At 47.7% G+C, this 23,711-nt stretch overlaps 1 protein-coding gene across 1 annotated transcript in view; it reads left to right on the forward strand.

Annotated features, from left to right (window-relative positions):
* Positions 1–22,379, forward strand: part of GHRHR (growth hormone releasing hormone receptor) — a 41,813-nt gene extending 19,434 nt beyond the window's left edge. Inside the window, exons 8-14 of the mRNA XM_035129516.3 lie at positions 1,430–1,583; positions 1,676–1,736; positions 2,941–3,016; positions 4,780–4,865; positions 5,776–5,905; positions 17,778–17,819; positions 19,396–22,379. Coding sequence (XP_034985407.1) covers positions 1,430–1,583; positions 1,676–1,736; positions 2,941–3,016; positions 4,780–4,865; positions 5,776–5,905; positions 17,778–17,819; positions 19,396–19,521 — 675 coding nt within the window. The 3' untranslated portion in view covers positions 19,522–22,379. The remainder of the gene's footprint in view (positions 1–1,429; positions 1,584–1,675; positions 1,737–2,940; positions 3,017–4,779; positions 4,866–5,775; positions 5,906–17,777; positions 17,820–19,395) is intronic.
* The last annotated feature ends 1,332 nt before the right edge of the window (positions 22,380–23,711 follow it).

The following is a 23,711-nucleotide window of genomic DNA, read 5'->3' on the forward strand; positions in this document are numbered from 1 at the left end:
AACTTTTTGTCAACAAGAATCCAATCTTCACAGCCTTGGCTGGGTGTCAGGCCTTATGAGCACAGCAGCTCAATTGCATGAATCAGTTGCCGAGACTGAAGGTGCCGGATTCTCCACCACTTCTCTGTGCCTAACCAGTCCCTGAGAGGGATGGGAGCAACATAGCACTCATTTAATGCTGAATCTATCAAATCAGCGTTTTCCAAAACATTTTGTTCTTAGCTGTTCTCATTCTTTAATCTGTAAACCAACTTGAGTCCCTGTCAGGGGAAAAGTTGGAGTATAAATTTAATAATAACGATAATGATGATAATATGCAAACCCCGAAACAGAGCTAGTTTTCCAAATTCACACTTATCTGAATTTTGTGATGTAGTTCTCCAAACATAAGAGCCTGCAGGATCAGGCCAGTGGCCCATCTAATCCGACATCCTGTTCTCACCAGGTGCCCATGGAAACCCACAAACAGCCCTCCCCTCATTTGGTTTCAAGCAAATTTGGAAGCTTTGCTGCCTCCAACTGCAAACAAGGTTTACAAAAATGAACATACCAGGGGAAGTAGAGATCTTTTTTTTCAGCTGGAACTCACCAGAACTCTGTTCCAGCACCTCTCAGGTTGGGCACCATTGTGGTTCTAAGAGAACAAGGGAGGCGTTCATGGTGAGTTCTGGCACTTCTTTATCTAGAAAAATAGCACTGTGGGGAAGCAGACATTAAAAAAATGAACTTATGAGTAGAAATAACATACAAAATGCATTATATTTGGGGAAACTGCTCGTGGAAACCTGTACTGTACGTTGGTGAAAGAAAATTGTACTAAAAGCTGACGAATCTCTTACAAACAAAACTCAGAAATTGCTGCAAAATGTGGAGAATTTGAAAAATGAGAAACTGATATGCCCCAAATCTACAAATCCTACACACAGGATGCTGTTAGAATTGGGCTGAGGAACCTGTGCCCAGATGTTGTACTCCAACTGCCATAAGCCCCAGCAAATACAGACAATGGCCATGGATTATGGGAGTTGTAGTCCACAACAACTGGAGTTTTTTCCCCCTTTTGCTTTCGGATTCTAACAAACGTTTCTACCTTCTCCATAACTTCCTTCTGAAGCTCCCCTGAGTTTCAGGGGTAGTTTGTGCAACATGGGAGCCTATAGTTTGTGCCATAGGGGCACACATGGAAGGGTTCTGGGTTTGTTTTATTCTTGTTCGTATTATGTCTTTTGTGTTTCTGTTTTGTATTTCTGTGCTGTGAACTGCCATGAGTGCTTTGATATGTATGCAGATTTAAGAAATAATAGCAACAATAATATCAGCCACACACACACACACACACACACACACACACACTCACACACACACACAACCAAAGCAATGCCCTGCAAATGAAGGTGTTCATTGATGTTTCGTTTTCTGCGTTCTTTAGACCGAATGCAAGATCTCGGTGGTTTTCTGTCAATATTTCACAATGGCTAACTTCATGTGGCTGCTGGTGGAGGCTCTCTACCTCAACTGCCTGCTGCTATCCTCCTTTCCCCATGGAAGAAAATATTACTGGTGGCTCATGCTGTTTGGCTGGGGTAAGTGAGGAGGCCTTGCAGTAGCGGTGGACCTCAGACTGGCTTGATTGCACCCATAAAAATCACCATGTCCTCTGCTTTCCATCCTACAGGTGTTCCGACGTTTTTTACCATACTGTGGATATTAGTCAAGGTGCATTTCGAAGACATTTCGTGAGTCATGTCCTATGTTCAGATTCATAAAAATGAGGGTGGGGGGAGGGCACAGGAGACAAGAAAGTAATCCAAGCTTCCAGAAATACTGGCCCACCGAGCTATGGATCTATGAGCCATGCATGGTGACTCTCCCCAGAGATGCTCATCTCCCTTTTGGTGGTGAAATATACTCGGAGTCGAGAGTGAATTTCATGCTCTTTATTCAGCTTGTAGTAGCAATAGAGGAAGAAGAGAAGAAGAATGGCTCTTTCCCCAAAAAACGTCTGCTTATATACATTATTTACACAATGGGCCTTGCGTGATTGGCTACTTCAGGGCTGCACCTGTGGGCCAATCAGGTTGTGGATTGACTTCTGCCAGGAGCCTGATTGGCTGCTCCTGCAGGCCAATCAGGTTGCGGATTGACTTTTGCCAGCAGCTTGATTGGCTGCTCCTGCAGGCCAATCAGGTTGCTGATTCACTTCCACCTGGAGCTGGATTGGGTGGCTCCTGCAGACCAATCAGACTGCTGCATTCTGGATCCTATTGTTCTAGGATTCAGCTCAGTACATAACAGGTGGTCAACCTGCTATTGCAAATGTGGCAAGTGGTGGCTGTTGGCCTGTCTTTGGATTGTAGTGTGTGTGTATATCACAAGTTGCACAGGCTTAAAGTAGTCAAATTAGTGTTGGGCTGATGCTTAACGCACACAAAAATCCAAAAAATTGCCTGGAAGATCATTGTTGCTCAGGTAAAGGCCAAACAGGAAGGTCCCTTATGGCATTTCTCGTCTCAGACCCTCCAAGTGTCCCTATTTTCCAGGGACACCCCTGATTTGGGCAAAACGGTGTGTAAAAATACACAGTAAAATGCTGGCAAATTTTTGGGGAGGACTTTTTAAACAAAAGAAATTGTAAAGTGATGCAAAAATGAGACAAAGCAAATTTAAGACTGCCTTGTTTAGAGGGTGCCAGAGGTCGGCTGTGTTGCACATACAAGCACTCTCTTCCCATATTTGACTGCTGCCTCCTCCCTGCCAGCACCTGTCGCCTGAGGCAGCTGTCTCTGTATAATAGTAGGGCCGGCCCTGTTAAGAATGGACCCAACCCCCCACTCCACCAATGGAGAGAGAAACACAAGAGGAAGGATAAATAATTCAATCAAACAATATTCAGAAAAGACCACACATTCATTTGCATTAACCATTGCATGCTCTTTCCAGCTGCTGGGATGCAAACCAAGGCTCTCCTTACTGGTGGCTAATCAAAGGACCCATTATCTTTTCTGTCGGGGTATGTATCCTATTTGCATTTTTGTATACTTGAATGGTGGGAAGTCCTGGCTTTCATAACTCTCTCTCTCTTTCTTTCTTTCTCTCTCTCTCTCTCTCTGCGTGTCAAAACAAAATAAAAAAATTCCTTCCAGTAGCACCTTAGAGACGAACTAAGTTTGTCGTAGGTATGAGCTTTTGTGTGCATGCACACTTCTTCAGATAGACCGAAACAGAAGTCACCAAGCCCTTATCCATCAAATGCCGACAGTGCCCTTCAGCTCTCTATATTGGACAAACAGGACAAACCCTCCACCAAACGATAAATGGACATAAATCTGACACCAGGAATCACAAGACAGAGAAACCAGTAGGAGAACACTTCAATCTCCCAGGACATTCTATACAAGATCCCCAAGTAGCTGTCTTATTGCAAAAGAATTTCAGAAATAGACTGGAAAGAGAAGTTGCTGAATTGCAACTTATTACCAAACTTATGTAATAAATTGCAACTTATTACCAAACTATGGTCCATGGGGTCACGAAGAGTCGGACACGACTAAACGACTAAACAACAACAACAACCAAACTTAAAACCATGGAGAGACCTGGTCTGAATAAAGACATTGGATTCTTATCTCATTACAGGTAGGTAGCCGTGTTGGTCTGAGTCGAAGCAAAATAAAAAAATTCCTTCAGTAGCACCTTAAAGACCAACTAAGTTTATATTTTGGTATGAGCTTTCGTGTGCATGTATCTGAAGAAGTGTGCATGCACACAAAAGCTCATACCAAAATATAAACTTAGTTGGTCTTTAAGGTGCTACTGAAGGAATTTTTTTATTTTGATTCTTATCTCATTATACATGATAAAGCTATTTTAGCCATCTCACCCTTTGCTTTTTCCTGTAAGACCAATTGCAGTTGTTAACAGTCATCAACAGGTTTACCACACCTATCAGCCAATCACCCAATCCCACCACCCTTCTGAGTAATACTTCTGGTGACTTCTGTTTCAATGTATCTGAAGAAGTGTGCATGCACACGAAAGCTCATACCAATGACAAACTTAGTTGGTCTCTAAGGTGCTGCTGGAAAGAATTTTTTTTATTTTGTTTTGACTACATCAGACCAACACGGCTACCTACCTGTAACTCTCTCTCTCTCTCTCTCTCTCTCTCTCTCTCTCTCTCTCTCTCTCTCTGTGTGTGTGTGTGTGTGTGTGTGTGTGTGTGTGTGTGTGTGTGTTAAGGAGAGAGAGAGAGAGAGAGAGAGAGAGAGAGAGAGAGAGAGACGTTCAAAGACTGCTAACGCATCATCCCAGTCTCTGTTGATCTAGTCCTTTTAAAATCTTGCTTCTTGCATACTGCTTAGTTTTATCTGATGTCTGATGGTTCTAGTGGTTATTTGATTGTTGCTTTTGTTGTGGTTTATTGCAGAGTAAGCCAAACCTTCTCCGAAGAGGGTTTTCTGTCTGAGAATGTTCTTTCTTTTTAACTCCCATAGAAAAAGAGTGTGTGCTTGTATTGGGTATGAACTTTTGTATATCTTTGGGCAAGTATCAATAAATATATTTGAAAAGAAAAGAAAGAAAGAAAACGAGTGTGTTTTCCAGAATATGATTTGAATATTCTCCCCCATTCGCGCAAAGCTCAAGATCATTTCTCTATCCAGAACATTTTGGAGGATATATTTTGAATCTGGTGAAGGGTGGCCAATCAATCAATCAATCAATCTCTTCTTCCCTCTTCCCTCTTCCCCTCTCTCCTCCCTTCATCTGGGACAGGTCAACTTCATCCTTTTTATCAACATCATCAGAATCCTGCTGAAAAAACTGGATCCAGGAAAAATCAGTTTCAACAACTCATCTCAGTACAGGTGAATTGAGTGGAACCAGCCAGCGTGCATGAAGAAATGCTGGCAGGCTGCATACTGCATACTGTGAACATGTTTTTGAGCAGAGGGCTTAGAGAAAGATCTGAGGTTCACAGGAATTTGAAATGGGGTGAAGATAGCGGAATGTTTCTTTTTCATTCCTTAGTTCTAGAACATCTGGGGTGGGGTGTCACACAATGGGAGTGATTGTTTCTTTGGCTAAAAAGGCTTGTACTCTTTGGCTAAAAAGGCTTGTACATTTCAGTAACGAGGCAGCGTCTGCTCCCAGGCTCGCAATCTTAAGAGGCACAGCACAAAAGGGGGAAAGGGAGGAGGAGGGAGGAGGAAAAACAAACCAACCCAGGCACTTAAGTAATAAAACTGGAGCATAAACAGATCGAGGAGAGGAGAAGCCAAATGTTTCTAGTCTCTCGGCCAATAGTGTGGTCCTGCTCCAGACCTCTCCCCTCTGCCTGAGTGGTAGCATGCTCAGGATGGAAGGGACTTCCTTTAAGAACAAGCAGCAAATGTACAGGACTCATGGCCGCAGAGTATGGACCACCAGCATTCATCAGAGGGAATGAGGCACTGACCCCCCAATCTCAGCCAGTCCCCACCTGCCTCTTTACTTACAACCAGCGTGGGAGGTGCCAATAGCTGCACCTCCTTGTTAGCGCTGCCTCCCATCAACAGATAGGTGGTGGGGACAAAGCTAGGATCTGTTTGCTCCCTCTTCCATTGGCTCAAATTCCACCTTTTAGCGGCTCCCCTCATTTTCTGCCTTGCCAGTTCCAACGGGCCCTGACCATCACTTTAGATCAGTTTAGGTGCTAGGAGTGCCATCTTGTGCCCGTTTTCTGTAAGCCAGGATGTCGTGACTGTGGTTTTCTCCCGATTTCTCCCCCCAAACCAGACGCCTCTGTAAGTCGACTCTGCTCCTCATCCCTCTGTTTGGGACGCATTACATCATCTTCAATTTTCTTCCTGATTACGCCAATGTGGGGGTCCGTCTCTCGCTGGAGCTCTGCATCGGCTCATTCCAGGTGGAGTATGGACTTAAGGAATGAGTCAGATTTTACTAGTGTGCTTTGCCACTGCTGGGTTGTTTATTATTATTATTATTATTATTATTATTTATTCATTCACTTTTTCCAATCAGTACAAACACCGAACTAAAAATACACATACAACAAAAAACCATAATAACAATAATAGCACAAATTGACAACACAAATTTAGATACAGTAATATCCCTATGCCTACTCCTTGTTTATCACCACTCTCTCCCAACTCTATTTCCCACTGTTATCTGCCTTGTCACTTAGATATTCATTCCAAATTTCTTTGCATTTATCCATTCTTATTTTGTGTCGATAAGCAATTCTTTTGTATGTAGCTAATCTGTCCATATTATCAATCCATGTGCTCAGTGGAATCTTTTTGTGACTCTTCCAGTTCCTCAAAACAAGTTGTTTTGCTCCTAATATAGCGTGATAAAACCACTATTTTTGGCCCCTTGAGATCTTCCAAGTTTCCGGAATGTAATTTAGAATTAAATTCAGTTCCCCCTAAATAACAGTTTCTTTATCTTTATGATAACCTCTAAATTGGATGCGTATGAGAAAATCCAATCGGGTTTTTTAAGATCTATATTCCTAACACCCAAATGCGTTCCTAATGCAGCCTTACGATTGGAAACTGGACTACAGGAAGTATAATCTAAAGTATGGCAATCAGCTCTACAGTACTGGATAAAAGTGAATAAGACTCCAAATGGCCTTCTCCCCCTAATCTTCACTGATAGATTTCGATCTACATGGGAGCAGACCATCCAAAAGAAATTAGTCTTGTATGGACTGCCAGTGGGGTCCACTCTGTCCATGGGATGGGAAAGGGCGAAAAAGCTAATTAAGGAAAACCACTTCCGTGTCTCGCGGAGGTGGCGTTGTGGGCAGGGACCGACCCAACCTTCGCGAGAGGCTGTGTACTCAGCCTTCTCGCGAGATGGGGTTCCCGCCTCCGTCACACCCGGATGGCCAATAGGGCCGGCTGGGAGGCGGAGCTTTGCCCGCGTTTAAATCGGGGCGGAGGCGGGAACTCTGCCTCTCTTCTCCCCGGTAGCCAGAGCAATCGGATCAGCCTTTTGAGCTCCCGATTGCTTTACCTTGCCGGTTCACCCTCACCTTGCGGCTTCAGCATTTTCTTTGCAGGCTATTCACGATCGTCGGAGCGGTGTGGCCTTTTTACTGAAGATTTGCAGAAGCGCCGCTAGCGCTTGCCGGCGCCGCTCCTACTCCCGCTGAACAGCTGATCGGCGGTGCGTGGGCGGGCAGCTTTAAGAGGGCCGCGCGGTTGGCGCTTGCCTTTTCGGCCGCGATTCCTGCCCTGTCCTCCCTCTTTTCGGGAGCGTGCTCGCCCTCTTCCTTCTGCGGCCAGTGGCCGGGAGGCCCCAGCGGCGGAGGGGTCCTCAGCCGGCATCCAGCGAGGCGGAGCCATCCGAGGCTCGCCTCCCCACCGGGCACGTAGCCCGCTTTGTACAGCCAGGGGCCGTTCGGAGCATCGCCAGCGTTGCCGGTCGAGGCGGCTGCCTCCCGGCGACCTATCCAGCCAGCAGTCGTATTTCAGCAGCGAACGTCCCGGCGGAGGTGGTGAGCTTTACGAGCGCGCAGCTTTGATCGTGCGGGGCTGTGGGGTTTCCACCTACTCCGTTCCCCTGCGACTTGGGCTCTCTGTTGTTAGTCCTCAGTAATCTTGTGATTTAATTCTATTTACTGTTCGTTTTAGGGCACGTGGGGTCTCAGCAGACTTAGTTTAATTTTATATTCCCCCCCTGTGACTTGTGCTCTCCTTTGTTCTCTTTTGTTCGTTCCCAGCAATCTCACGCTTATTGTAGTTCCCGTGCAGTTTAGGGCACGTGTGTCGAGGCAGCCATTTCAGGTGAGGGCAGACTCACCACGTGGATTGGCCTTGGCGGCCATCTTGAGGAGGTCATAGCGTGCAGGCCTCAGCGGCCATTTTGGTGCCCCCCTCCTGAGGTTTCCCCTGCTTAGTCGCAGCTGCCTGTGGGGTGGCTCTGGTTTGCCTTTTCTCTGCCGCCATAACTTTGATAAGGCCCATATATGTTTATATTCGTTACAGGCATATTGTGTGATTGAGCGTGTGTGGGAATAATTAACCGCGACTTGCCTACTGGCGGAATTGTATGAGGCTTCTCTGCCCATTTACTCAGTTGTCTGCTCCCTCTGTTTATTTGCATTTTCGCGTCCCAATTGCCTTAGTTGCTTATTTCCTCTGTTAGTTACCATTTCTCGTGTCTAATTGCCTTGTTTTTTCCTGGTGTTGTTTATTCCTTGCGTTGATTAGGATTATTTGTTTCATTTTTCCCCAAGTGCGAAAGCGGTTTCCTTCCCTCCCGGTTGATCTGCTCGGGGAAAATTTAATTTAGTTTTTCCCTGGTTGTTTCCTCAGGGTATTAATTAGCCATTTATTCATTTTTCCTCTTTCTAGTTTGTCACCCGCTGGGTAATTTGTTATACCTGAGGTTTGTGGCCTTTGCTTATTTATTCGGTTAATTATAGTGCACGTTTAATTAGGCAGATCTGGCAGCGGGGGCGTAATTAGCATTGCAGCTTCTATTATTAAATTACAAGCGTTTCGCTTCCGGTGGTCTCCTTAAGTGCTTGTAGTTACCTCCAAGAGGATGCCTTCTGGACGCAGTATGCGCAGCAAGTCCGCTAAGGGTGCTGCTTCCGCAGGGGCTGCTGTCGATGCCTCATCAGGCCCGGCTCCCTCTTTTAACCCCGAGGCTTTGGCCCAAGTGGCTTCCAATTTACAGAATATTTGCAATCAGCTGGGACCGTTGTGCTCCACTCTTGCCCCTTTATGTGTATCTCTCGCCTCCGCGAGCAGAGGGGCCCAGAATGGTATTAGCAATACCCAAGCCGGCGTTCCTGAAACCCCCCCGGGCAACACTCAGTTATCTAGCTCTTCCCTCTCTTTCTTTAGCTCGCAGTCCAGTGGGGAGGTGGTCCTGGGCTCTCAGCAGGATATGGATAACCAGCCGGGTACATCGGCTACTTCCCTACAGATCCTTCAGCAGAACCGTCAGCAGAGTCAGGCCATAGCGCAGGATTCGATGGCCCTACAGGGCACATCCGCTTCTATCTTGCAGCCCGCTCAGCAGGCCCAGACCATGGCTCAGACCATGGCTCAGGGCATACAGCCCGGCCCGCGTCACACTAACCCCCCCCGGGCTGCCTTGCTTCAAACCTCCCAACAGGATTTGAGGGCCCAGCAGGGCACGTCGGCTTCTTTCCTGCAGCACGCTCAACAGGCCCAGACCATGGCGCAGGGCCTCCAGACCTCTTCAGCTAGCCTGCCCCAAGCCTCTCATGATCAGGTTCGCACACCAGTCTCGCCCCTCATGTCTGCTCAGACCATTTCAGACCTCTTTAGATCCCAATCCTCGCAGGCCCATTCCGGGCCTCCTTTGTTGGTCGCGGGGTCGATGGCATCGCGGGAGGATGCTGGCACCCGGTCGGTGGCCGAGCCCCTCGGAGAGCCGGCGGGGGGTGAGGCACCTCGGGCTGGAGGAAAAGCAAAGAAGAAGACGGAGAAGAGGAAGCGCACCAGGAAAGACGACTCGGATGAGGACTCAGGTACGTCTTCCGACTCTGACACGGAGGTTCCCATGGAGGATTACTGGGGGGAGGCAGAAGAACAGATGGGTCTTCCGGTCTGGGTGCATAGGAGGAGGGCGAGCTCCCACCGCAGGGGCTTTAACGGCACGCTGGAATGGCGGGATGGTGGGTTGGTGCCTGAGGTTAAATCCTCCACCAATTCAGACATTGACATAATTGTGGGTTCTCACCTGTCTAATCGTAAACGTGAAAAGATCTTGAATGGCGATTATATCGATGTTTTTACGCTGCTGCCCCTATCACAAATGTTGGGAAAAGGAGAAAAAAGGAAGCAATTCGGTAAGCGTAGATATAGAACCCCGCGTGCTGACCGTACTTTTGAGAATTGGCAGACGGGTATTCACATTTGGGCTGCAGTAATCGCAGCAGCATACCCCAAAAGGGCAATGCATTTGTGGGCCTACATAATAGATGTCAGGCTGGCCTATTCAATGGCGGGGGAAGCGGCGGCTCTTAACTACGATGAAGATTTCCGTAGAAACGCCTCTCAGAACTCAAGGACGCGTTGGGACCAAAGGAATCAGCACTACTGGAGTAACCACGTGGTGCCCTTTGTCGAAAAGAAGCAGGCGGAGCCTCAAAAATCAGCCAGGTTTGAGCCCAGGAGGGATCCGCGTCGCAGGGTCTGCTGGGAGTATAACAAGGGCCTCTGTCAGAGGCCCAACTGTAAGTACGCACATGAGTGCGAGAAATGCCTCGGCCAGCACCCGGGTACGTCCTGTTTTAAGGGGAGGCAGCCCTTTCGGGGCGGTAGGGGTGTCGGCTCAAACACAGCTACCAGGAACTCCCAGGGACCCGCACAGGGATCGGCCGCCAGCCAGAACAGATACTAACCTGTCCCTATCACTGGCTGCTTCACCCATAAAACTCCCCCCGCTGCGGGCCTTATTAAACGTCTATCCTAATTCCAGCGCCTCCTCGTATATCTGGGAAGGTTTTTCTCAAGGTTTTAGAATCCCGGTGCTTACCCCGCCTCTATCAGGCACCCCGAATAACCAAAAATCTATACGCGAGAGGCCAGATATAGCAATCAAGAAAATTAATAAAGAAATCGCGGCGGGGCGAGTAGCTGGTCCTTTTCTAACCCCCCCCATCCCAGGGCTTCACATTTCCCCTCTTGGCATGGTGCCCAAGAAGACCCCGGGCGAATTCAGACTTATTCACAATCTCTCCTTCCCAGTTGGTAAATCAGTAAATGACGGTATCCCAGATGAGCTTTGCACAGTGAAATATGCATCTTTTGACCAGGCTGTTAAGCTTGTCAGGCGATATGGTAAAGGAGCATTGCTGGCCAAATGCGATATCGAGTCAGCGTTTCGACTCTTGCCGGTCCACCCTCAGGACTTCAAGTGGTTGGGGTTTCGGTTTGAGGGTGCGTATTTCATTGACAAAGCCATGCCGATGGGTTGCTCAGTGGCATGCTCGGCTTTTGAGGCCTTCAGCACATTTTTGGACTGGGCCCTCCGCTTTAAGACAGGATTAGCAGGTGTTACACACTATCTTGATGACTTCCTCTTCGTGGGCGGGGCTAATACGGGGGAGTGCGCCGACCTCTTGAAGGCCTTCGCCGCCCTTACGCGGGAGCTGGGGGTGCCACTGGCACATGAAAAAACTGAAGGCCCAACTGCAAAACTAACTTACTTAGGCATCGAATTGGACACGGAGGCCCAATCATCCCGCCTACCCATCGAGAAATTGACGGCTCTTAAGGAATTAATTTCGCAGCTAACTCCCCTGAAAAAAGTTACGCTTAAGCAAATTCAATCCTTACTCGGGCACCTCAATTTTGCGTGTAGGGTTGTACTTCCGGGGCGCCCGTTCTGCCGCCGCCTTGCTAGGCTCACCATAGGTCTCAAACAGCCATATCACAGGGTCCGTTTACCCCGAGGAGTGAAAGCCGATTTAGGGGCTTGGCTTACCTTCTTGGATCACTACAATGGAGTGTCGCTTTGGCAGGACAACCTGAACCTGGGTTCTGATTTCCAGATTCAATCGGATGCAGCCGGGTCCATAGGTTTCGGGGTTTACTTCAGGGGCAGATGGTGCGCTCAGCCTTGGCCAGCCAGTTGGCTGAATTCGGCAGTCACGCGGGACCTGACCTTTCTAGAATTCTTCCCAATAGTGGTGGCGGTACACTTATGGGCCGAGGAATTCAGGAACCGCAGGGTCTGCTTTCGTACCGATAACCAGGCGGTGGTCAGCGTGATTTCTAGGCAATCATCCCGTTCTGACAGAGTGTCGACCCTTTTGCGGGCTTTCGTACTGCACAGTCTGGAGCTAAACATGCACTTCACTGCCAAGTTCGTTCCGGGTGTCGATAATGATGTCGCCGATGCATTGTCTCGTTCACAGATGGACCGCTTCCGCTTGCTGGCACCGGAGGCGCAGCTGTATCCAGAACCGTTCCCGGAATCCCTATGGAGCCTTGGGAACGAGAAATTTTAAAGGGAGTACTTGCATCGGTCGCTCCCTCAACGCTGACCTCTTACGAACGCGCGTGGGCGGATTTCCTAAAATTTAGAGGAAAGGGCTCCCCACCGGCACCTGTAGGCCCCCCCACGGAGCATGAGGTCATGCAATATGTGGTTCACCTAAGGGAGTTGGGCCGCGCGGCCAGGACACTTAACACGCACGCTGCGGCGATCTCATTCTTCTGCAAGTTGCTGTACTCCAAGGACCCTTGCAATAACTTTCACCTACGCAGGGCCATGGAAGGCTGGCGCAGGCTACAGCCGCCGGCGGCCGACAACAGGAGACCCATTACTTTAGACCTGTTGTGCAGCATCCACAGCCAATTGGCATCCATTTGCTGGTCCCCTTATGAAGCAAGCCTGTTTTCCGCAGCCTTCTCCCTGGCATTCTTTGGGGCCCTCAGAGTGGGAGAAGTAGTATTCGAGGACCACCCTAATGGATCCTCCCGGGGGATCAGGATGCAGGATGTATCCTTATCTAGCTCCTTGGCAGTACTTCACATCCGTCGTTCAAAAACAGATCAGCGAGGGTTAGGGGCCACTATTCGCCTCCCAGCATCAGGCGCTCAAGGCCCTTGTCCTGTGAGGGATCTAAAAAACTTTCTATATCTGAGACCGGCTGGCACAGAGCCACTGTTGATCCACCAGGACAGTTCTAGGCTCACGCGCGCTCAGTTCACACGGGTTCTTCGCAAGGCCCTCTCATTTTGTGGCGTTGACCCAGGCCAGTTTTCAGCCCATTCGTTCCGTATTGGCGCAGCAACCTCCGCGATGCACTTGGGACTGTCGGTTGAAAGGATTCAGGAATTAGGAAGGTGGAAGTCCAATGCCTATAAAGGATACTTGCGCCCCACCTCTTAGCCGCCAGCCATGGGAAGGGAAAGTCCAACGCGTGTAAAACAGTTAGCGCCCCCCCCCCCCGCTTAGCCTCAGGCCTTACTTACCCACGGTATTCTGATCCCCCGTCTTTCGATGTTTCCTTTCCAGGTGGGCGCTGCATCAATGTGTGGATTGCAGGTCACAGCATTGTGCATTGGGCCAGAGAAAGGGCAATTGAAACCGGTCTCGGGAGTAACCTCGGCCTCCCAGAAAATGTCAAAGTATCGTGGATTGCCAGGCGTGGAATGCGGTGGAAAGAGCTTCTCCCCGCAGTCCTGGCGAAGGCTGCTTCAGTTGCCCCCCCCCCATGCGCTGCTCATACAGTTGGGGGAGAATGATTTGGCGTGTCGAAACGCAGTAGAATTGAAATGGAATATTTGGGAGGACTTTGACAAGCTGCTGGCCTCCTTCCCTGGGATGACGTTGCTGTGGTCCGCCTTGTTGCAGAGGCGTGTTTGGCGTGACGGGCTTTGCCCAAAGGCTTTGAACAGAACCAGGAGGTTATTGAATTCATTTGTATTGCGCAGGGTCCTTGAGTTGAATGGGCAGATAATTTCCCACCCAGAGCTGGTGCGCACTGAAGCAGCCCTTTATCGTAACGACGGAATGACATCTGGTTAGGCAACATAATTAGGGGGTTGGAACATTGGTTGCGGGTGTGAGCGTATTGGCGGCGAGCCTTTGGGGCTCGAGTGGCGGTTAGGCATTGGAAATTTCGCATAAATAAGGTATGGGGGGCAGATCACGTCATCCTCTGCCCGCAATTGGAGATTTAATCCCGTTAAAGGGGTTCCGGGGGCGGTAGCTTTGTCCTGGGCCTACGGAGGTCAGGGCCTTAGAGCACCCCCCAACGGTGGCCACAGGAGGTGTCTCGGTAGATATATATCACCGGGCTCCTTTCTGGTGGTTAATTTCTCCCGGACTGTAACACACGGGTTGCAGTCGGATATAATCGGTTAGGGTCCAATGCCTAAGCCAATACCGCTCAACATCCTTAACCAATAAAGTTGTGGCCTTTTCACCCACTTTAAACTTAACTTCCTGTGTCTTGTCTCTTATTTCGGGTTGGGGAGGGACATTGCCACACAAAACCACTTCCGTGTCTCGCGGAGGTGGCGTTGTGGGCAGGGACCGACCCAACCTTCGCGAGAGGCTGTGTACTCAGCCTTCTCGCGAGATGGGGTTCCCGCCTCCGTCACACCCGGATGGCCAATAGGGCCGGCTGGGAGGCGGAGCTTTGCCCGCGTTTAAATCGGGGCGGAGGCGGGAACTCTGCCTCTCTTCTCCCCGGTAGCCAGAGCAATCGGATCACCCACCCACCCCCCCTTTTAGGTTAGGCGAGCAGGCAGGCTAGGCCGACGCTGCTATGGACTTTGTTGGTCGCCTTGGTTGGCTGGGGGGCCGGGTAGGACTTTTTCCACTTGGATTAGCCAAACTGGTTTTTTCGCCTACCTCATAGCATGTCGTCACAACTTGGTTTGGCGGTTAGGCATTGGAAATTTCGCATAAATAAGGTATGGGGGGCAGATCACGTCATCCTCTGCCCGCAATTGGAGATTTAATCCCGTTAAAGGGGTTCCGGGGGCGGTAGCTTTGTCCTGGGCCTACGGAGGTCAGGGCCTTAGAGCACCCCCCAACGGTGGCCACAGGAGGTGTCTCGGTAGATATATATCACCGGGCTCCTTTCTGGTGGTTAATTTCTCCCGGACTGTAACACACGGGTTGCAGTCGGATATAATCGGTTAGGGTCCAATGCCTAAGCCAATACCGCTCAACATCCTTAACCAATAAAGTTGTGGCCTTTTCACCCACTTTAAACTTAACTTCCTGTGTCTTGTCTCTTATTTCGGGTTGGGGAGGGACATTGCCACACAAAGAATCTCATATATTGATCGACAAAACAACTTAACCTGACTTTCCTTAATACATAGACAACTGTACGAGCACCGATTAAATTATCTAGCTAATTATTTAAAAACGTTAGAAAATCCAAGATATCGGTGGGCCTTCACTAGGGCTCGTTTCAATGCTCTAACCTCGGCATTGTTAACTGGTAGATATCTCCAGATCCCAGTAGAACAGAGACTACAGTATGTCCTTGTAATAACAAGGAGATTGAATCTATAAGTCATGTCCTCCTGCATTGCACATTGTATCGAGACACGAGGAAGGAATTAATTGAACCCTTGTTAAAAAACTTACCAGGCCGCTCAACTGAAATGCTTACTAGATACCTACTAGCAGATTTTAATCCAGAGTGCACTAAGAATGTAGCTAAATTTTGTTACTACGCATCAAGACTAAGACATGCCGTGACATCAATCAATAACAGTGATAAAGCCGCCTATTAATTCATAGCAGATAACAGTTAAAGGGAACTATCCCTCATTAAATTTTAACCTAATTTTAATTTAAAATAGGATTATGAAACAGTATTGCTCAAGGATGATACTTAAGAACTATCTATTTTATGTATTACTGGGTTGTTTTTTTCTTTTGCTGGTCTACGACTGTAATAAAGATATTATTATAGTTTCTTTTTATTACTTTTGCTATAAATATCTTCACCTCGCTCTAGAATGGTCTGATCGTTGGCCAGTTAATCAACATATGTATAAAATTTGCATTTTTACTCCCACATCGCCAGCAATTATCTGCACTTGTTATTTTCTCCTGATATAATCTTGCTGGAGTCCAGAGGACTCTAAATACTATTTTCTGTTGAATAAGTCTAAGTCTTAAATCCATAGAGGCTTTTTCTATTGATTTTATACTTGTCTCCCATATATCATTTGTTATCTGTACTCCTAGCTCTTTACTCTGTTTTTGTCTTTCATATTCTAAATCATATTTCTTCCTGTTAAGTAAAGTTTTATATAGTGCAAGTGTAGGACTTTTTGTTTTTGTTGCAGAGATTAAATCTTGTAACAGCACGGGTGTTTCCGATGCTACTATAGCGTCAGGGCCACTGCTGAGTTTATTTTAGGGTTAGGAGGCTCATCTTTTCTTATAATCACAAATTAGCTCACTGCTGCTGCTGCTCTCAGACTGAATTGTTCACACAATTCAGGGTATCATCTAAATCAGGGTTGAGGTACCTTTGTCTCTTCAATGGCCGTCAGCCCCAGCCACATTTTCTGGTATAGTCTAGCAGTGACTAGACAAAAGTTCTGATCATGGATGAAGTTGCCTTTATAAGAGTTGGATTATTGCTGAGTAGCTTGCTTCAGCCTGGGAGTTGTAACGAACCCCCTTGCCGACGTTGCCAATAGATTATGAGAAAAAAGGGTACAGGGGTAAAGCAATCCCCACTCAATTCCTTACGCCTTAAAATAAACCCCTCAGTTCTGGGCTTCTCAGTAAAGAGAGTCTAATTCCAGCTTTCGTGGCCTGACCTCACAAACACTCAGGGCTATTTGAATGAACAACCTCTTGCCTACAGAACAGGGGCTCCCTCAACTCAGATCCCCACTGTATCAGTCTGCCATATCACCCTGGCAAACTTGTGGCACTCTAGGTTTACACCATACAGTACTGCCCTTCCTGTGTGACTCTAGGACACAAACTATCCCCTTTTCCTTAGGTAAGTTTTGCCCTTTTCTGAGTCTCCACCTCTGTGAGTTTTAATACGCTGCTGGAATAACCAAGACAATACTTTTTGGCACGAAAAGATGAATTTCATTTTCTTGAGAACATAGGTTCTTCTTTTCTTAACGATGCGTAAGTTTACAAGCTTAGTTACAGTTGTACATTAACTCTGCCAGACTTTAACTTCAAGTTATCCTAAGCCTAACCTAAACCGCCACTATCCTGGCCCCACAACCTTCTTCTTCCCTCTAAGTCACCACACTCCCCCTCTTCCAACTGCCAAAACGGTTATTCCCTCCCTCCTTTTTAAACCGGGCACCGTCCCGCCTCCTAAAGATGCGCTGTCAGTTAAGCTGGAGGTGGATTAACTCTTTCTAATCCAGGGTGTAATAAATCTTCCCTCCTGGGTCTAATCCATTACAGGAGTCACATTCCCTAGTGGTTCAAACATTCAGGGATCACATGTAAGTTTCCCCGCCCCAGCCACCCAAGGGGGTGACTTCCCGCCTAGTAAGCTATTACTTCAGTAAGGAGGCGCGAGGGCTCTGACAGGGACCTAGAGTCCTCCGTCTTGAAGCCTAGTTAGCACCATATAACACCAGTCCTGAAAGACCTACATTGGCTCCCAGCACATTTCCGAGCACAATTCAAAGTGTGGCCAGGGGGGGGGGGAGCCTCAAATTTTGTCCTCACTAAGGACACCAGTCCTGGACGAGCCCCAGAGACCCAGGTGGCTGATCAGAAGGTCGGCAGTTCAAATCCCTGTGACGGGGTGAGCTCCCGTTGCTTGGTCCCAGCTCCTGCCAACCTAGCAGTTCGAAAGCACATCAAAATGCAAGTTAGATAAATAGGGACCGCTACAGCGGGAAGGTAAACGGCGTTTCCATGTGCTGCTCTGGTTTGCCAGAAGCGGCTTTGTCATGCTGGCCACATGACCTGGAAGCTGTACGCCGGCTCCCTCGGCCAATAATGCGAGATGAGCGCCGCAACCCCAGAGTTGGTCACGACTGGACCTAATGGTCGGGGGTCCCTTTACCTTTTAAGGACACCGTATTACTAAGGTCCACCCCTGTCAGGAGCATATAACATCTTTGGGGAGGGGGGACCAGAGGAGGGTGTGGGAGAGGGACAGTGGTGTGGTTTGGGAGGGAAGAATGGCCAATGGAGAATCCCAGGAACGAGGTAGAGAAATCTAGAGGAATCCATTTGGCCCACAGTCCTGATTTCCCCCAGCTGCCAGTTCAGTTATTTAATTTCTGTGCTTTACCTCCTTACAGGGTCTCATTGTTGCGGTTCTGTACTGTTTCCTAAATCAAGAGGTAAGGAGGGCTGGGGCCGGGGGCTTTGCATTATTTTGCCTGGGCTGTGTTTTCAGGGAAGCAAAGGCCTGCGATTCCCACGACCACAACAGAAAATGAAATCTAAGCAAAACAGAAACATCGTCACCTACTCTCACCCCAATCCACCCTCCCATCCCCTATCTACCTCGTTTTCCCTCTTTCTTCTTAGTGTCTTAACAAATGAAACTGATTTGCAAAAATGATACATGTTAAAATATGAGTGGCACTGCACACACCTTTGTAATTCAAGAAATCATTAATAGAAATATTTTTTTTTTAAAAAAAAATGTAGAAAATGAAATTGAGCGATTCAAAATCCGGCCAGGAAATCCTAAGCGCAACAAGACACAGAAGCAGAGAGTACAAACCCTTCCCTGTTCTCCGGGAGGATGTGGCCCTCTTGTGGTTACACAAATTATTGCTTCCCCCAGCCTCCAAACATCAGCAGGGCTGTAGAATCGTGGAATGGTAGAGTTGAAAGGGTCCCCCACGGTCATCTAGTCCAACCCCCTGCAATGCAGGAATCTCAGCTAAAGCATCCATGACAGGTGGCTAGCCAACCTCTGCTTCGAAACCTCCAAGGAAGGAGAGTCCACCACCTTCTGAAGGAGTTTGCTCCACTGTCAAACAACTCTTACTGTCAGAAGGTTCTTCCTAATGTTTAATCGGAATTTCCTTTCTTGTAACTTGAAGCCGGAGAAAATAGGATTGCTCCATCTTCCTTCTAACTCTATGGTTTTGTGATTCTGTGATTCGATCAATCCATCAGTAAAAATGATCTGATGCTATGGAAGCTTCTCCTTATTTACTTCTATACGCGGGTGGCGCTGTGGGTTAAACCACAGAGCCTAGGGTTTGCTGATCAGAAGGTCGGCGGTTCAAATTCAAATGACGGGGTGAGCTCCCGCTGCTCGGTCCCGGCTCCTGCCCACCTAGCAGTTCGAAAGCACGTCAAAGTGCAAGTAGATAAATAGGGACCGCTCCGGCGGGAAGGTAAACAGCGTTTCCGTGCGCTGCTCTGGTTCGCCAGAAGCGGCTTTGTCATGCTGGCCACATGACCTGGAAGCTGTACGCCGGCTCCCTCGGCCAATAACGTGAGATGAGCGCTACAACCCCAGAGTCGGTCACGACTGGACCTAATGGTCAGGGGTCCCTTTACCTTTACCTTTATTTATATGCTGCTTAATATCCCAACAATCTCTAAGCAGTTTACCAAACAAAACGAATAAGGTAGGTAGACGTTAAACAGTGAAACTAAGAAAATAACAAGGATGCAACACTAGATAATGATGAAGTCCCCCAAACCTTCCACAGTGTTTTCTGATGCCACCAAATGGCATCTAAACTTTTGTACTTGTTGGCATTGACAAATTTCAGTTGAATGTTGTCAAGAGGAGTGCAAAATAGCTAAGATTAATCCAAAGGTTTTAGGTTTATTCCTTCTGTGATTGACATATATCAAATGTCACCGTCAGAGCTTTGCACTTCTATTCTGGCTGTGTCCGAGAACTGAAATGGCAGCTCTCTGCTAATGGCAGCTCTTTGATTTTTCAAGGTACAGGCGGAAATTTGTCGGAAATGGCGCGGCAACAGCTATGGATTTATGCCGATTTGGAGGAAGAGGACAAGGTGGACCGTGCCATCGAGTTCTGGCATCAAGATGACAACCTCGGTGTGTTAGGGGTGACTGACAAGGTGAAAGGAAACAGGAAGGACCCAGGAGTAAGGAATATGGAGTTTTGGAAGAAGCTGTCACCCAGATTTACCACTAAGCTGAGAGTTAGTTCTCCAAACCAAGCACCTCAAATTGCTTAAAGACTGTGGCTTCAGTACAGAACATTCTGACCTTCTCATTTCTCAGATTTTGGATCTCTTGCACCTGCCTCTGAAGTGGAAATGATGGTTTAAGAAACTTACATTGTTCCTCCCCCCCCCTCCTGAAATTGTGGTACGCAGAGTGCTGCATCTTTCTTATTTCAGCTCCTTCGTTTTGCTTTGTGGGATAGACTATGGCTCAAGCCCCTGATTTGCAAGCAAAATTCAACCATTGGCAAGATCAGGGAGCAGATTATTGACTTGGATTTGATTTAATATTTGTATTCTGCTTTTCCAACGACAGATGTTGAGCTTGGGGGGGGGGGCTCCCCAAAAACACAAAAATCTTGAACACACACACACACACAAACATTGCAATTGCTATAATATCAAACACAGTGGCATATAAATAAAGCAAGCAACATCAACAGATTCATCCAAACAATTTATACAATTCAATAAAGCCATAGTAACTCATGGTGTTTCTAGGATACTTGCTAATCACAATAGGGAGACTTACTCCAGAACAAAAAATAGATAAGCTGTGCCCTATTGCGATGTGAAAGGGGTAATCAAAATGGCCCTCCAGAGATGAACTAGAACTCCCATCACCCCAACTATTGGCCCTGCTGGTTGTGGCTGATGGGAGTTGGAGTCCACCAATTGGACACCATGTTGACTATTCCCCAACCCTCAAATGTATGTCCTGATTCTCCTTTATATAGGGGAAGAGGCTGCCCTTCTTGTCACATGGTCACGCCAGTCCATTTGTGGGCTGGTGGAGTCACCGCAAGCCAGGGCTTTAACACAGGGATGAGGGACATGGGACCCGCTAGGCCAGCAGTTGGGTCTGCAGTTGCTTTTGGACTACAATTCCCATCATCCCTGACCACTCATCTTGCTCAGAGGTGAAGCAACCTGCTATGGTATCTGGAGCAGCTCTCGTCCTGGGGGCCATGGCACGCGTCCCGGTGGTGTGCGGCGAGCGGTGCGCACCGATTAGGGGGTCAGCATTTTGTCACACACCCCTTTTGGAATGGTACCTGGAGCAGACCGCCCCTGCCCCTTGGAATGCCCCTGGTCTTGCTAGCTAGGAATGATGGGAGTTGTAGTCCAAAAACAGCTGGAGACCCAAGTTTGGGAAACACTTTGCTAGATGTTGAGGGTCTACAAAACCCCTCACTCCCGACCATTGAGAATGCTGCCTGGGGCTGATGGGAATTGGAGTCTGAGAACATCTAATGTCCTGCCCTGTGGCTTCCAGCAACTGGAATTCAGTGTCATTTTGCCTCCAGCAGTGGAAGTAGAACATCACCACTAGGCTTTGTGGCCCTTGCTGGTTTCCACCTCCACAAAATTGTTTCATTTCACCACCCACAAATGGTGCATTGAATTCTGGGAGGCCATTTTGGCTCAGCATGGATTTCCGGCTCATCCCTGCGACTGTTTTTACTATCGGCGTTTGTAGCAAGATTCCAGAAGCCAAATTGTGGAAATGACTGCATGGCAACAGGCCACAGCATCCAGTTCGGACGGGATTTTTTGAGGCCATTTCCCACAGCTTTCCATTTACCCAGTTTCAGCCTGGGTCAACACAGGCTGTTTTGCCCTCTGTGAAGTGCGGAATAAGCTGTAATCTTCAGGAGAGGGCTGCTCCGTGGAATGGACTCCATGGGAATGGACTCGATGTTGCCATAGCAACACCACCCCTTACAGTTCCCTCCAGACATCTGGAGGAGTGAACATGATCATTAATCATAATTAGGAGGGCGTTTTGGGTTAATATGCACAGGGAAGGTTGAGGATTTTCAGCCGAGAGCACCTGGGGGGGGGGGAAATATACCGCATATTTAAGTGGCGGTGAGCATTAGATTTATCATGTAAATGTAAATGTCTCCAGAGGAGGGAGTTTCCCCCTAGCTGAGGGCCTTATGTAATGTGTAATGTGTAAGGAACGGAATTAATTCAGAGTGCTTGTCATATGAAACCCCCCAAGGCAATTAATTGAGTTTTTAAACCCAGACAACAGAAATTATCCAGCTTCAATATGATTACTTTTCTCTCCATGATGCGATAAGGCTAACAGCCTGACACTGTCTGCATTGTTTAAAACAATCCAGATTTGGAAATGTGTCGCTGAGGATCCCGAAACACAAATTTGATGTGAATATTTGAATCACCGCAGATAGTTCATCGCGGACAATTTCTGCTTCTGTTTCGCCTCACTAAATTCGTTTTGACTTCAGTGTGGGCTGGCCTCTGAGTTAGCTAGCATATGATTCAGCAGCCATGGAACCCAATCCTCTGGATGCTATTTACCCATGAGTAAGCCCACCTCTGCTCAATGGAGCCTACTCCTGAATAAATATGTTTAGGATCGTAGCCTAGAGTCTGTCGAACTCAAGGGGTCCTCTGAGTAAAAGTGGACAGGGTTGGATAAGTTTGCATCAAGAATTGATTGGAAATTGTGGGAAAGTACTCACCCTTACTTTTTAAAATATATGTCTGCCATGAAACAAAAGAACCCTACCAAATGAATTTCCTTTCAAAATTTCGTGTGTGTTTGTTGTTACAAGGTGGTATGTCTGAACCTGCGTACGTATTCACCACATGTATAGACCTGGCGTCCGCTCTTGAGAGGAATGCGACATTTTGACATGCGTCCATTTTTTTAAAAAAATGTGTGTATACCTTTAACAGTTGTGCCTAATAAAGAACTTGTCACACCAGGAAGTAGAAAAAAGTTGCTTTATTCCTCAGGAATGAAAGAGCCGGAGCATATGGGTGCTACTTTAGTCACTGGCAGGACATCTGGGTCTTTTAGCTGCTCTCATTGCTAGATTCTTCTTAAATCAATGAGATCAGACTTCTAAATAGAGTGATAAAGCGATAAAGTTCTGAAGTCGCAATCTCATTCAATTCTCATTCAGTCCTGGCTGGGCTGCTGCAAAGAGGAGTTGCATCGAGTTGGAGCCCTTGTACAATTCTAGCGAGCCCCTCTACCTGTAACTTGGCTTCTCGCAATGAGGGAACTGCCAGAAGGCCCTCGGCGCTGGACCTCAGTGTCTGGGCAGAATGATGGGGGTGTGGAGGCGCTCCTTCAGGTATACTGGACTGAGGTCATTTAGGGCTTTAAAAGTCAGCACCAACACTTTGAATTGTGCTCGGAAACGTACAGTTGTACCTCTGCTTATGTATCCCTCTGGATACGTAATCTTCGGGATGTGAACGTGGCAAACACAGAAGTATTTTTCCAGGCTTCGCTGTGCTCGCATGCGCAGAAATGCTCTACATGCCGTGCACGTGTGCAGAAGCAAATTCCTTGGGATGCAGCCAGACCTCCGGAACGGATCCCGTTCACAGCCAGAGGTACCACTGTACACAGCTCTCCGCAAGGAGCCCAGTTGCCAACTCTGAATCTGACTTCCGACTTCCGCAGCAAGGAGTGCACCAATAGGAAGTTCCTCCCCCTCTCTGCCCCCTTTGTTCTTTGATATGTTCAGATCTCTGAGTCTGCGGGGAGGGTTTCCCCCCACACTCTCAACTGAGGTGTCTCCCAGCTGCCCCCTCCCTTCTGGATCCCTTGTCATTATCTTGTAGCTGGATAGCTCCTCCCAAATCTGTTCAGCTTCTGTGTCTGCCTGTCTCTCTGCTTCTGAAAACACTGAAGGGGGGTACTCCCCCTCCTCTTCTGAGAGAAGCTGATCTGCCTGTGACCGCATTCCCCAATCTTCAGATCCAGACCAGTCCCTGACAGGTGGTTGAGTAGAGCCAAAGAAAACATCAGAATAACCTAAGAAAATTCCTTCAGTAGCACCTTAAAGACCAACTAAGTTTATATTTTGGTATGAGCTTTCGTGTGCATGCACACTTCTTCAGGTATCTGAAGAAGTGTGCATGCACACGAAAGCTCATACCAAAATATAAACTTAGTTGGTCTTTAAGGTGCTACTGAAGGAATTTTCTTATTTTGCTTCGACTCAGACCAACATGGCTACCTACCTGTAATCAGAATAACCCCTTCAGAATGCCAGTATACTGTGCACCTGGTCACAT

Source organism: Zootoca vivipara, chromosome 11 (genome assembly GCF_965207765.1).
Source record: "Zootoca vivipara chromosome 11, rZooViv2.hap1.1, whole genome shotgun sequence".
NCBI classification, from domain to species: domain Eukaryota; kingdom Metazoa; phylum Chordata; class Lepidosauria; order Squamata; family Lacertidae; genus Zootoca; species Zootoca vivipara.